This window comes from Cherax quadricarinatus, chromosome 8, assembly GCF_038502225.1.
Source record: "Cherax quadricarinatus isolate ZL_2023a chromosome 8, ASM3850222v1, whole genome shotgun sequence".
In the NCBI taxonomy this organism is placed as follows: domain Eukaryota; kingdom Metazoa; phylum Arthropoda; class Malacostraca; order Decapoda; family Parastacidae; genus Cherax; species Cherax quadricarinatus.
The window spans coordinates 4,307,000-4,319,881 of NC_091299.1; the positions used below are offsets into that span (position 1 = coordinate 4,307,000).

The 12,882-nt window shown below is 38.2% G+C and overlaps 1 protein-coding gene across 1 annotated transcript in view; it reads right to left on the bottom strand.

The window, feature by feature from the left end:
- Nucleotides 1–12,882, bottom strand: part of LOC128685366 (protein LSM12 homolog B) — a 41,235-nt gene that overhangs the window by 14,577 nt on the left and 13,776 nt on the right. Inside the window, exon 4 of the mRNA XM_053771861.2 lies at nt 11,501–11,645. Coding sequence (XP_053627836.1) covers nt 11,501–11,645 — 145 coding nt within the window. The remainder of the gene's footprint in view (nt 1–11,500; nt 11,646–12,882) is intronic.

A 12,882-nucleotide genomic window follows, 5' to 3' on the forward strand; every position in this document is an offset into this window, starting at 1 on the left:
GAATTCGATAAAAATTGAAGCAATATTTCCCATAAGAAATAATGTAAATCTAATTACTGTAATCCTTTCCAGACACTCAAAAATATTAGCAAAAAATACATTTTTATAGAGAATAACTATAGTTTTACATACAGAAAACAATGAGAAATAAATATAAAGCACTAATGAAATGGATAAATGAACATTTAATCCTTTCAGGGTCCGTCCCGTAGATCTACGGCTTTACGGTGAGTGTCCAAACCGTAGATCTACGCCATGAGCTCAGCTCACTCTGATAAACTGTGAGTGGTACATTTGGGCCTAGATATGAGAGAATACATCTATGTGGTATGTGTGCACCACATAGAACAGATCCTGCAGCACACTGTGTATAATGAGAGAAAAAAACTGAAATCATGATTTTTCGATTAAAACAGCAACTTTACAGTGTTTTTTCGTATGTTTTTTATAGTTGTATTTGCGATTTCTTGGTCTCATTTGATAGAATGGAAGACATATTACAGAAATAGAGATGATTTTGATTGGTTTTAGCACTGGAAATGGCTTGAAACTGAGCTCAAAGTAGCGGAAATGTTAAATTTTTGCCGATATTCAAGAGTAAACAAACGACCTCACACATCTAATACACGTCAGATGGTGGGTCTAATATACATTCACAAATATGGTGATGATATTTATACAATTATTACAGTATTGCATAACAGTAAATCTTCTATTTTTTGGTGTGAATAAAAATTCATTATGTGAATAAAAAATCAAAATGGAATTTATTTGTAAAGCCTCAAAACATAACTAATGAACAGAGGAAATGTTAGTTTAGTGCCTGGAATGCCTACATTGTTTATTCTGGACCCTATTTTGAAATTGGAATATTTTGAACTTTGTGTTAAATTGGCCAAATTAACAATTTCCGATCACTTTATTTTGTAGTTGAAACAGTTGACTTGGCGATTTCTTGTGCTCAATCGATAGAATAGAAGTAATACTAGTGAAATAGCTAAGAATTTGGTTGATTGGAATAATGTAATTGGCCTAAAATGGGAGTCAAAGTCGGCAAAATCGCCGATTCGTAAATATCGCTGACACATCAAAATTCGTGAGAGCATAATTTCGTCAATTTTCTACCAAATTTCGTACTTTTTGTTTTATTACCTTCACAAAAAGATTCTCTACGATTTCATAAGAAAAAATAACAAATTTTTTTTTTGAAAATTCTTGGACACTGGTGCGTGACTCCAGATTTGGGCCTTGGACCCTGAAAGGGTTAAATCACTTTCACCTTCACTGAAGACTCTTGTTGGCGTATGGAAGACGGTGAGGAGGAGAGAGGGACGAGAGGTTATCTCTACCACCATCACTACCACCCTCTACCACAACCACTACCATCCTCTACCACAATCACTACCACCCTCTACCACCATCACAACCACTACCATCCTCTACCACCCTCTACCACCATTGAATTCAATTGTGTTTCTTGCCTTCTTTATCAAAGGGCTGGCACTTGGAACTTTCTTTGGCCCCATGGTGGCTTTTTTAGCAGTCACACTCAATAAACAAACACAAAAAACAATGATTACGAAATGTTTTGTATGAATGCGCAGGGTAATGCTCACTGACGACAAACAAAGCCAGACTTGACTCAGAATGTGTCCGTGGAATGCTTAGTGCAGGTGTGGGCAGACAGACACATTCGGTACGGCAGACAAAAACTGAGGTGATGAACGAAAGCTGGAACAATATTTTGATGAAAAACGTCATTGAAAACCAAATTCAATGAAAATCAGGGCAAACAAAAACCGAGGCGCCACTGTAATGCTTGGGTATGCTACTCATCGGAATATATGACAAGACAAATGCAGTGTATGCACCTGGAGAAGAGAGGAATGTAGAGGAGAGAGAGAGATTTTGGGAGATGTTAAGTGAATGTATAGGAACCTTGGAACCAACTGAGAGAGTAATTGTGGTAGGGGACCTGAATGCTAAAGTAGGAGAAACTTTTAGAGAGGGTGTGGTAGGTACGTTTGGGGTGCCAGGTGTAAATGATAATGGGAGCCCTTTGATTGAACTTTGTAAAGAAAGGGGTTTAGTGATAGGTAATACATATTTTAAGAAAAAGAAGATAAATAAGTATACAAGATATGATGTAGGGTGAAATGACAGTAGTTTGTTGGATTATGTATTGGTAGATAAAAGACTGTTGAGTAGACTTCAGGATGTACATGTTTATAGAGGGGCCACAGATATATCAGATCACTTTTCAGTTGTAGCTACACTGAGAGTAAAAGGTAGATGGGATACAAGGAGAATAGAAGCATCAGGTAAGAGAGAGGTGAAGGTTTATAAACTAAAAGAGGAGGCAGTTGGGGTAAGATATAAACAACTATTGGAGGATAGATGGGCTAATGAGAGCATAGGCAATGGGGTCGAAGAGGTATGGGGTAGGTTTAAAAATGTAGTGTTAGAGTGTTCAGCAGAAGTTTGTGGTTACAGGAAAGTGGGTGCGGGAGGGAAGAGGAGCGATTGGTGGAATGATGATGGAAAGTTAGTAGTAAGGGAGAAAAAGTTAGCATATGAGAAGTTTTTACAAAAGTAGAAGTGATGCAAGGAGGGAAGAGTATATGGAGAAAAAGAGAGAGGTTAAGAGAGTGGTGAAGCAATGTAAAAAGAGAACAAATGAGAGAGTGGGTGAGATGTTATCAACAAATTTTGCTGAAAATAAGAAAAAGTTTTGGAGTGAGATTAACAAGTTAAGGAAGCCTAGAGAACAAATGGATTTGTCAGTTAAAAATACGAGAGGAGAGTTATTAAATGGAGTGTTAGAGGTATTGGGAAGATGGAGGGAATATTTTGAGGAATTGTTGAATGTTGATGAAGATAGGGAAGCTGTGATTTCGTGTATAGGGCAAGGAGGAATAACATCTTGTAGGAGTGAGGAAGAGCCAGTTGTGAGTGTGGGGGAAGTTCGTGAGGCAGTAGGTAAAATGAAAGGGAGTAAGGCAGCTAGGATTGAGGGGATAAAGATAGAAATGTTAAAAGCAGGTGGGGATATAGTTTTGGAGTGGTTGGTGCTATTATTTATTAAATGTATGGAAGAGGGTAAGGTACCTAGGGATTGGCAGAGAGCATGCATAGTTCCTTTGTATAAAGGCAAAGGGGGCAAAAGAGTGCACAAAAATTATAGGGGGATAAGTCTGTTGAGTGTACCTGGTAAAGTGTATGGTAGAGTTATTATTGAAAGAATTAAGAGTAAGACAGAGAATAGGATAGCAGATGAACAAGGAGGCTTTAGGAAAGGTAGGGGGTGTGGACCATGTGTTTACAGTGAAACATATAAGTGAACAGTATTTAGAAAAGGCTAAAGAGGTTTTTGTGGCATTTATGGATCTGGAAAAGGCATATGACAGGGTGGATAGAGGGGCAATGTGGCAGATGTTGCAGATGTATGGTATAGGAGGTAGGTTACTGAAAGCAATGAAGAGTTTTTGCGAGGATAGTGAGGCTCAAGTTACAGTATGTAGGAAAGAGGGAGATTATTTTCCCAGTAAAAGTAGGCCTTAGACAAGGATGTGTGATGTCACCATGGTTGTTCAATATATTTATAGATGGGGTTGTAAGAGAAGTTAATGCGAGGGTCTTGGCAAGAGGTGTGGAGTTAAAAGATAAAGAATCACACATAAAGTGGGAGATGTCACAGTTGCTCTTTGCTGATGACACTGTGCTCTTGGGAGATTCTGAAGAGAAGTTGCAGAGATTGGTGGATGAATTTGGTAGGGTATGCAAAAGAAGAAAATTAAAAGTGAACACAGGAAAGAGTAAGGTTATGAGGATAACAAAAAGATTAGGTGACGAAAGATTGGATATCAGATTGGAGGGAGAGAGTATGGAGGAGGTGAATGTATTCAGATATTTGGGAGTGGACGTGTCAGCGGATGGGTCTATGAAAGATGAGGTGAATCATAGAATTGATGAGGGGAAAAGGGTGAGCGGTGCACTTAGGAGTCTCTGGAGACAAAGAACTTTGTCCTTGGAAGCAAAGAGGGGAATGTATGAGAGTATAGTTTTACCAACGCTCCTGTATGGGTGTGAAGCATGGGTAATGAATGTTGCAGCGAGGAGAAGGCTGGAGGCAGTGGGGATGTCATGTCTGAGGGCAATGTGTGGTGTGAACATAATGCAGAAAATTCGTAGTTTGGAAGTTAGGAGGAGGTGCGGGATTGCCGAAACTGTTGTCCAGAGGGCTGAAGAGGGGTTGTTGAGGTGGTTCAGACATGTAGAGAGACTGGAGCAAAACAGAATGACTTCAAGAGTGTATCAGTCTGTAGTGGAAGGAAGGCGGGGTAGGGGTCGGCCTAGGAAAGGTTAGAGGGAAGGGGTAAAGGAGGTTTTGTGTGTGAGGGGCTTGGACCTCCACAGGGCATACATGAGCGTGTTTGATAGGAGTGAATGGAGACAAATGATTTTTAATACTTGACGTGCTGTTGGAGTGTGAGCAAAGTAACATTTTTGAAGAGATTCAGGGAAACCGGCAGGCCGGACTTGAGTCCTGGAGATGGGAAGTACAGTGCCTGCACTCTGAAGGAGGGGTGTTAATGTTGCAGTTTAAAAACTGTAGTGTAAAGCACCCTTCTGGCAAGACAGTGATGGAGTGAATGATCGTGTAAGTTTTTCTTTTTTGGGCCACCCTGCCTTGGTGGGAATCAGCCAGTGTGATAATAATAATAATAACAAATGCAGTATATCGATAAATTACACACAAAAGCAGAGTACTGTATCAACATCACAAGCTGTATTTATTTGATTTTATATATTTTTTGATATTTGTCTGCAAAAACAGTGATCATGAGTGAGTGAGGTGAAAGTGTTGAATGATGATGAAAGTATTTTCTTTTTGGGGATTTTCTTTCTTTGTGGGTCACCCTGCCTTGGTGGGAGACAGCAAACTTGTTAAAAAAAAAAAAATATGTGAACAGTATTTAGATAAGGGTAGGGAAGTTTTCATTGCATTTATGGATTTAAAAAAGGCATATGATAGAGTGGATAGAGGAGCAACGTGGCGGATGTTAAAAGTGTATGAAATAGGTAGTAAGTTACTAAATGCTGTAAAGAGTTTTCATGAGGATAGTGATGGTCAAAAAAAAAAAAAAAAAAAGTGAGGCTCAGGTTAGGGTGTGTAGGAGAGAGGGAGACTACTTCCTGGTAAAAGTAGGTCTTAGACAGGGATGTGTAATGTCACCATGGTTGTTTAATATATTTATAGATGGGGTTGTAAAAGAAATGCTAGGGTGTTGGGGAGAGTGGGATTAAATTATGGGGAATCAAGTACAAAATGGGAGTTGACACAGTTACTTTTTCCTGATGATACTGTGCTTATGGGAGATTCTAAGGAAAAGTTGCAAAGGTTAGTGGACAAGTTTGGGAGGGTGTGTAGAGGTTGAAAGTGAACATAGATAAGAGTAAGGTGATTTTTATTTATCATCACACTGGCCGATTCCCACCAAGGCAGGGTGGCCCGAAAAAAAAAAACTTTCATCATCATTCACTCCATCACTGTCTTGCCAGAAGGGTGCTTTACACTACAGTTTTTAAACTGCAACATTAACACCCCTCCTTCAGAGTGCAGGCACTGTACTTCCCATCTCCAGGACTCAAGTCCGGCCTGCCAGTTTCCCTGAATTTTTATTTTTTATTTTTTATTATCACACTGGCCGATTCCCACCAAGGCAGGGTGGCCCGAAAAAGAAAAACTTTCACCATCATTCACTCCATCACTGTCTTGCCAGAAGGGTGCTTTACACTACAGTTTTTAAACTGCAACATTAACACCCCTCCTTCAGAGTGCAGGCACTGTACTTCCCATCTCCAGGACTCAAGTCCGGCCTGCCGGTTTCCCTGAATCCCTTCATAAATGTTACTTTGCTCACACTCCAACAGCACGTCAAGTATTAAAAACCATTTGTCTCCATTCACTCCTATCAAACACGCTCACGCATGCCTGCTGGAAGTCCAAGCCCCTCGCACACAAAACCTCCTTTACCCCCTCCCTCCAACCTTTCCTAGGCCGACCCCTACCCCGCCTTCCTTCCACTACAGACTGATACACTCTTGAAGTCATTCTGTTTCGCTCCATTCTCTCTACATGTCCGAACCACCTCAACAACCCTTCCTCAGTCCTCTGGACAACAGTTTTGGTAATCCCACACCTCCTCCTAACTTCCAAACTACGAATTCTCTGCATTATATTCACACCACACATTGCTCTCAGACATGACATCTCCACTGCCTTCAGCCTTCTCCTCGCTGCAACATTCATCACCCACGCTTCACACCCATATAAGAGCGTTGGTAAAACTATACTCTCATACATTCCCCTCTTTGCCTCCAAGGACAAAGTTCTTTGTCTCCACAGACTCCTAAGTGCACCACTCACTCTTTTTCCCTCATCAATTCTATGGTTCACCTCATCTTTCATAGACCCATCCGCCGACACGTCCACTCCCAAATATCTGAATACGTTCACCTCCTCCATACTCTCTCCCTCCAATCTGATATTCAATCTTTCATCACCTAATCTTTTTGTTATCCTCATAACCTTACTCTTTCCTGTATTCACCTTTAATTTTCTTCTTTTGCACACCCTACCAAATTCATCCACCAATCTCTGCAACTTCTCTTCAGAATCTCCCAAGAGCACAGTGTCATCAGCAAAGAGCAGCTGTGACAACTCCCACTTTGTGTGTGATTCTTTATCTTTTAACTCCACGCCTCTTGCCAAGACCCTCGCATTTACTTCTCTTACAACCCCATCTATAAATATATTAACCCTTTCAGGGTCCGTCCCGTAGATCTACGGCTTTACGTTCAGGGTCCAAACCGTAGATCTACGCCATGAGCTCAGCTCACTCTGATAAACTATGAGTGGTACATTTGGGCCTAGATATGAGAGAATACATCTATGTGGTATGTGTGCACCACATAAAACAGATCCTGCAGCACACTGTGTATAATGAGAGAAAAAAACTTAAATCATGATTTTTCGATTAAAACAGCAACTTTGCAGTGTTTTTTCGTATGTTTTTTATAGTTGTATTTGCGATTTCTTGGTCTCATTTGATAGAATAGAAGACATATTACAGAAATAGAGATGATTTTGATTGGTTTTAGCACTGGAAATGGCTTGAAACTGAGCTCAAAGTAGCGGAAATGTTAAATTTTTGCCGATATTCAAGAGTAAACAAACGACCTCACATGTCTAATACACGTCAGCTGGTGGGTCTAATATACATTCACAAATATGGTGATGATATTTATACAATTATTACAGTATTGCATAACAGTAAATCTTCTATTTTTTGGTGTGAATAAAAATTCATTATGTGAATAAAAAATCAAAATGGAATTTATTTGTAAAGCCTCAAAACATAACTAATGAACAGAGGAAACGTTAGTTTAGTGCCAGGAATGCCTACATTGTTTATTCTGGACCCTATTTTGAAATTGGAATATTTTGAACTTTGTGTTAAATTGGCCAAATTAACAATTTCCGATCACTTTATTTTGTAGTTGAAACAGTTGACTTGGCGATTTCTTGTGCTCAATCGATAGAATAGAAGTAATACTAGTGAAATAGCTAAGAATTTGGTTGATTGGAATAATGTAATTGGCCTAAAATGGGAGTCAAAGTCGGCAAAATCGCCGATTCGTAAATGTCACTGACACATCAAAATTCGCGAGAGCATAATTTCGTCAATTTTCCACCAAATTTCGTACTTTTTGTTTTATTACCTTCACAAAAAGATTCTCTACGATTTCATAAGAAAAAATAACAAATTTTTTTTTTGAAAATTCTTGGACACTGGTGCGTGACTCCAGATTTGGTTAAACAACCACGGTGACATCACACATCCCTGTCTAAGGCCTACTTTTACTGGGAAAAAATTTCCCTCTTTCCTACATACTCTAACTTGAGCCTCACTATCCTCATAAAAACTCTTCACTGCTTTCAGTAACCTACCTCCTACACCATACACTTGCAACATCTGCCACATTGCCCCCTATCCACCCTGTCATACGCCTTTTCCAAATCCATAAATGCCACAAAGACCTCTTTAGCCTTATCTAAATACTGTTCACTTATATGTTTCACTGTAAACACCTGGTCCACACACCCCCTACCTTTCCTAAAGCCTCCTTGTTCATCTGCTATCCTATTCTCCGTCTTACTCTTAATTCTTTCAATTATAACTCTACCATACACTTTACCAGGTATACTCAACAGACTTATCCCCCTATAATTTTTGCACTCTCTTTTATCCCCTTTGCCTTTATACAAAGGAACTATGCATGCTCTCTGCCAATCCCTAGGTACTTTTCCCTCTTCCATACATTTATTAAATAATTTCACCAACCACTCCAAAACTATATCCCCACCTGCTTTTAACATTTCTATCTTTATCCCATCAATCCCGGCTGCCTTACCCCCTTTCATTTTACCTACTGCCTCATGAACTTCCCCCACACTCACAACTGGGAGTAAGGTGATGAGGGTATCAAACGATTTAGATAAAGAAAAATTGGATATCACACTGGAGAGAGGGATTATGTAAGAAGTGATTGTTTTCAGATATTTGAGAGTTAATGTGTCAGCAGATGGGTTTATGAAGGATGAAGTTAATCACAGAATTGATGAAGGAAAAAAGGCGAGTGGTGCATTGAGGTATTTGTGGAGACAAAAAATGTTTTCAATGGAGGCAAAGAAGGGAATGTATGAAAGTATAGTGGTACCAACACTCTTATATGGGTGTGAAGCTTGGGTTGAAAATGCTGCAATGAGGAGGCAGATGGAGGCAGTGGAAATGTCCTGTCTAAGGGCAATGTGTGGTGTAAATATTATGCAGAGAATTCGGAGTGTGGAAATTAAGAAAAAGTGTGAAGTTAATAAAAGTATTAGTCAGAGGGCTGAAGAGGGGTTGTTGAGGTGGTTTGGTAATTTAGAGAGAATGGATCAAAGTAGAATGACTTGGAGAGTGCATAAATCTGTAGGGGAAGGAAGGTGGGGTAGGGGTCATCCTTGAAAAGGTTGGAGGGAATAAAGGAGGTTTTGTGGGTGAAGGGCTTGGGCTTCCAGCAAGCATGCATGAGCATGTAATAAAGTTGGTAGAATTACCGACAATATGTAAAGTAAAAGGACACAAGTGCAACTAATGTGACATTTATTGTGGCAACGTTTCGCTCTCCAGGAGCTTTATCAAGCCATTACAAACAATACATGGACACAGAGGGTATATAAAGGCTCTGAGTGAGGTGCAATACTAGTGAGGTACCATTTCGATGTTCACTAGTGGTAGTAGTAGTAGTAACAAAAATAATACAATATGGTAGAGCAATTAATTCGTACATGAGTAAAAGGATATAAAAGCTATTATTTGGGTAACAAAAATAGGTTGGACAAATATAGACTGGAAAGAGGCAGGTTTTTTCAGTGTTCACTCTCTGTAATGTGCTTTGTGTAGTATAATAGGAGAGACTATGTGATGGCAAGAATCCTCCTGAAAACAGTAAACCCTGCCATCACATAGTCTCTCCTGTTATACTACACAAAGCACATTACAGAGAGTGAACACTGAAAAAACCTGCCTCTTTCCAGTCTATATTTGTCCAACCTATTTTTATGTTACCCAAGTAATAGCTTTTATATCCTTTTACTCATGTACGAATTAATTGCTCTACCATATTGTATTATTTTTGTTACTACTACTACTACTACTACCACTAGTGAACATCGAAAGGGTACCTCACTAGTATTGCACCTCACTCAGAGCCTTTATATATCCTCTGTGTCCATGTATTGTTTGTAATGACTTGATAAAGCTCCTGGAGAGCGAAACGTTGCCACAATAAATGTCACATTAGTTGCACTTGTGTCCTTTTACTTTACATGCATGAGCATGTTAGATAGGAGTGAATGGAGATGAATGATTTTTTGGGACCTCACGAGCTGTTGGAGTGTGAGCAGGGTAATATTTAGTGAAGGGATTCAGGGAAACCGGTTATTTTTTTTTATAGCCGAACTTGTGTACTGGAAATGGGAAGTACAATGCCTGCACTTTAAAGGAGGGGTTTGGGATATTGGCAGTTTGGAGCAATATGTTATATATCTTTACATATGCTTCTAAACTGTTGTATCTTGGCACCTCTGCAAAGACAGTGATTATGTATGAGTGAGGTGAAAGTGTTGAATGATGATGAAAGTATTTTCTTTTTGGGGATTTTCTTTCTTTTTGGGTCACCCTGCCTAGGTGGGGAAAAAATTTTTTTACTGAAAAATTCCTAAACTATCTCTAACATTTTAGCCACTACACAATTCATGCCTCACTCTTTTTTTTTTTTTTTTTTTATTAACACACTGGCCGATTCCCACCAAGGCAGGGTGGCCCAAAAAAGAAAAACTTTCACCATCATTCACTCCACTGTCTTGCCAGAAGGGTGCTTTACACTACAGTTTTTAAACTGCAACATTAACACCCCTCAAATCCCTCCACCAGAGGTTCAATATTCATCTCAAATGCACATTTCTTAAGTTATTATAATCATACATGAGGCCTGGTCTCAGACTGGGCCACGGGGACACTGGCCCCCGAAACCCTCTCCAGGTAAACTCTAGGTACATTACATGTTTCCTACTACAAGAACTCAATACACCATCCTTCATCTCTCTAAACCAAAACTTAAAGTTTTCATATACAATACAGTATTTCCAAAATGATATCTAAACAGCTATCTAAACTACTGTGATTATTTTATAAATTTTGCTTATGCTTAATTGAACTGAAGGAAGAAGGCTCCATTAAACTTAATGGAACCCTCTTCCTTAATATTCAATTAAACTTTATGTACCATAAACACTCAATACATAATCAATTTTCTTTTTTTTTTAATTATTTCATTAAAGAATGAACTTACAATATCTTTAATTATGTTTGTTCATAAATGCACATGTCCTCCATGGGAAAGTAGAGAAGAATTTTTCCTCCATTAACCATGTGTGTCATAAGAGACAACTAATATGCTGGGAGCAAGGAGCTAGTAACCCTTTCTCCTTCATAAATTACTAAATGTAAAAAGAAGAAAAACTTTATGAAAGCATTTCTTCTTTTTTGGGTCACCCTGCCTTTGTGACAGATGGCTAGTGTTAAAAAAAAATTGTATATGTATCAGTGGCCAGTTTTAAGGGTTCTTCTATCCTTGCAGATCTGCCTGAGGCACTTCTCATACACCTTAGTTTCTAACAAACTACAGCATTATAATGAAGGACAAATATACTCCATATACTGTAGAGTTTTCAGTCTATGACAAAACATTTTAAAAATATTTAACATACAGAGAGTGCCAATAAATATGCCAACTTTAACATTATCAAAACATTAATTAATACAGTAAGCACTTCTTAACAGTGAACAATTTTATTTTAAAAAGTTAACAAATACAATAAATTACATACTATTTTCCTGATGTAACTAAGAGTCTTGGCATTAGTTTCTTTGCCTTCCTTATGCTCTCTGACATTCTCTGGCATGTATGGTGGCGAGATGAGTACCTGACCCATCACCAGGATGCTGGTTCCAGCCCACGTCACCTCTTCTATCCTGTATGTGGAAGTTTAAAGTTATACAAGAATTAGGTCATAACTCACTTTTGCACTTAAAACCTGAGTCATTCTAATTATTGCTAAAAAACAAATTTACATCATAATTCTGCAGGTATCAGTTATAAGTAAGATATGGATATGATAATGTTCAGATGAACACACCAATGATAGGTATATGTATTACCTGAAGATGGTTCTGAGACCTATTCTCGCACCATGGCCTGAGCCAAGAGTTCCTAGTGACTGCATGACCACTCAATCTGTTACTGCTTGCAGCCTGCAAGCCAATATAATGATCATAACTTGGCTGATCAGGCACTTTTTGAATAAACTTGTCATATTCTACTGAAGTTACCAATTCTGATGCTAGTAACATTTCTTACATCATTTACCACCTATATGAGGAAGAATTAATCTGAAGATAAGAAAGTAATACAGTACTGTTAAAGATACAGTATTTTACATATTTATTAACACCCAACTCTTCCTTACAATTGCTGGTATAAGATTAAACTTTGGAGCAATGACACGTGTTTATGCTGCATTCTCTGACTGTGCTTAGGGCACCCATACTTTGAACTGTTTAACTTAACCTAAATCTCTTACACCAGTAAATTTATATTTTTGTGTGAAGGAAAGGCCAGACCAGGTACTGCATTTGCTATTTTTAAATTACCTAAACTCTATTAAACATATTGCAATCCAAGCACTTTAAAGATGTTCCAGCAGTATTTAAGAAAGCTGATTAGACTTAAGTTCATAATTTAAGTAACTTATCTCCAGCAACACTGTCATATTAATTTTCATTATATATTCTCTTGGCCAGATAATTCTTAGGTAAAAAAAAATGCTACAAAATTAACTATTTTAATAGTGTTTATATTTAGCCAAAATAACATTACAGTAAGACAAGATAAATACAATATTACAGCAATATTATTAAGTTTAAATTACCCAAAAACAATAGTGGGATTAGATACTGATGTTATTTCAAATCTTTCTTATTTCCTCTGTTTATTACTTGATTTAAATTTTTTTTTAGATATAATTTTGTTGCACTATAGTATTTGGTGATGAATGCCAAAGCCATCTTTCAGGGTGACCACAAGACAACCCAGAGTATCTGACTGACCCCCCAAAGGACTAGATACTGATTTTTTTCAAGTGACTATATATATAACACACAAAATGATAGCAGATGATAAGCAGGAATATAATGTGTTGAAATATGGTTT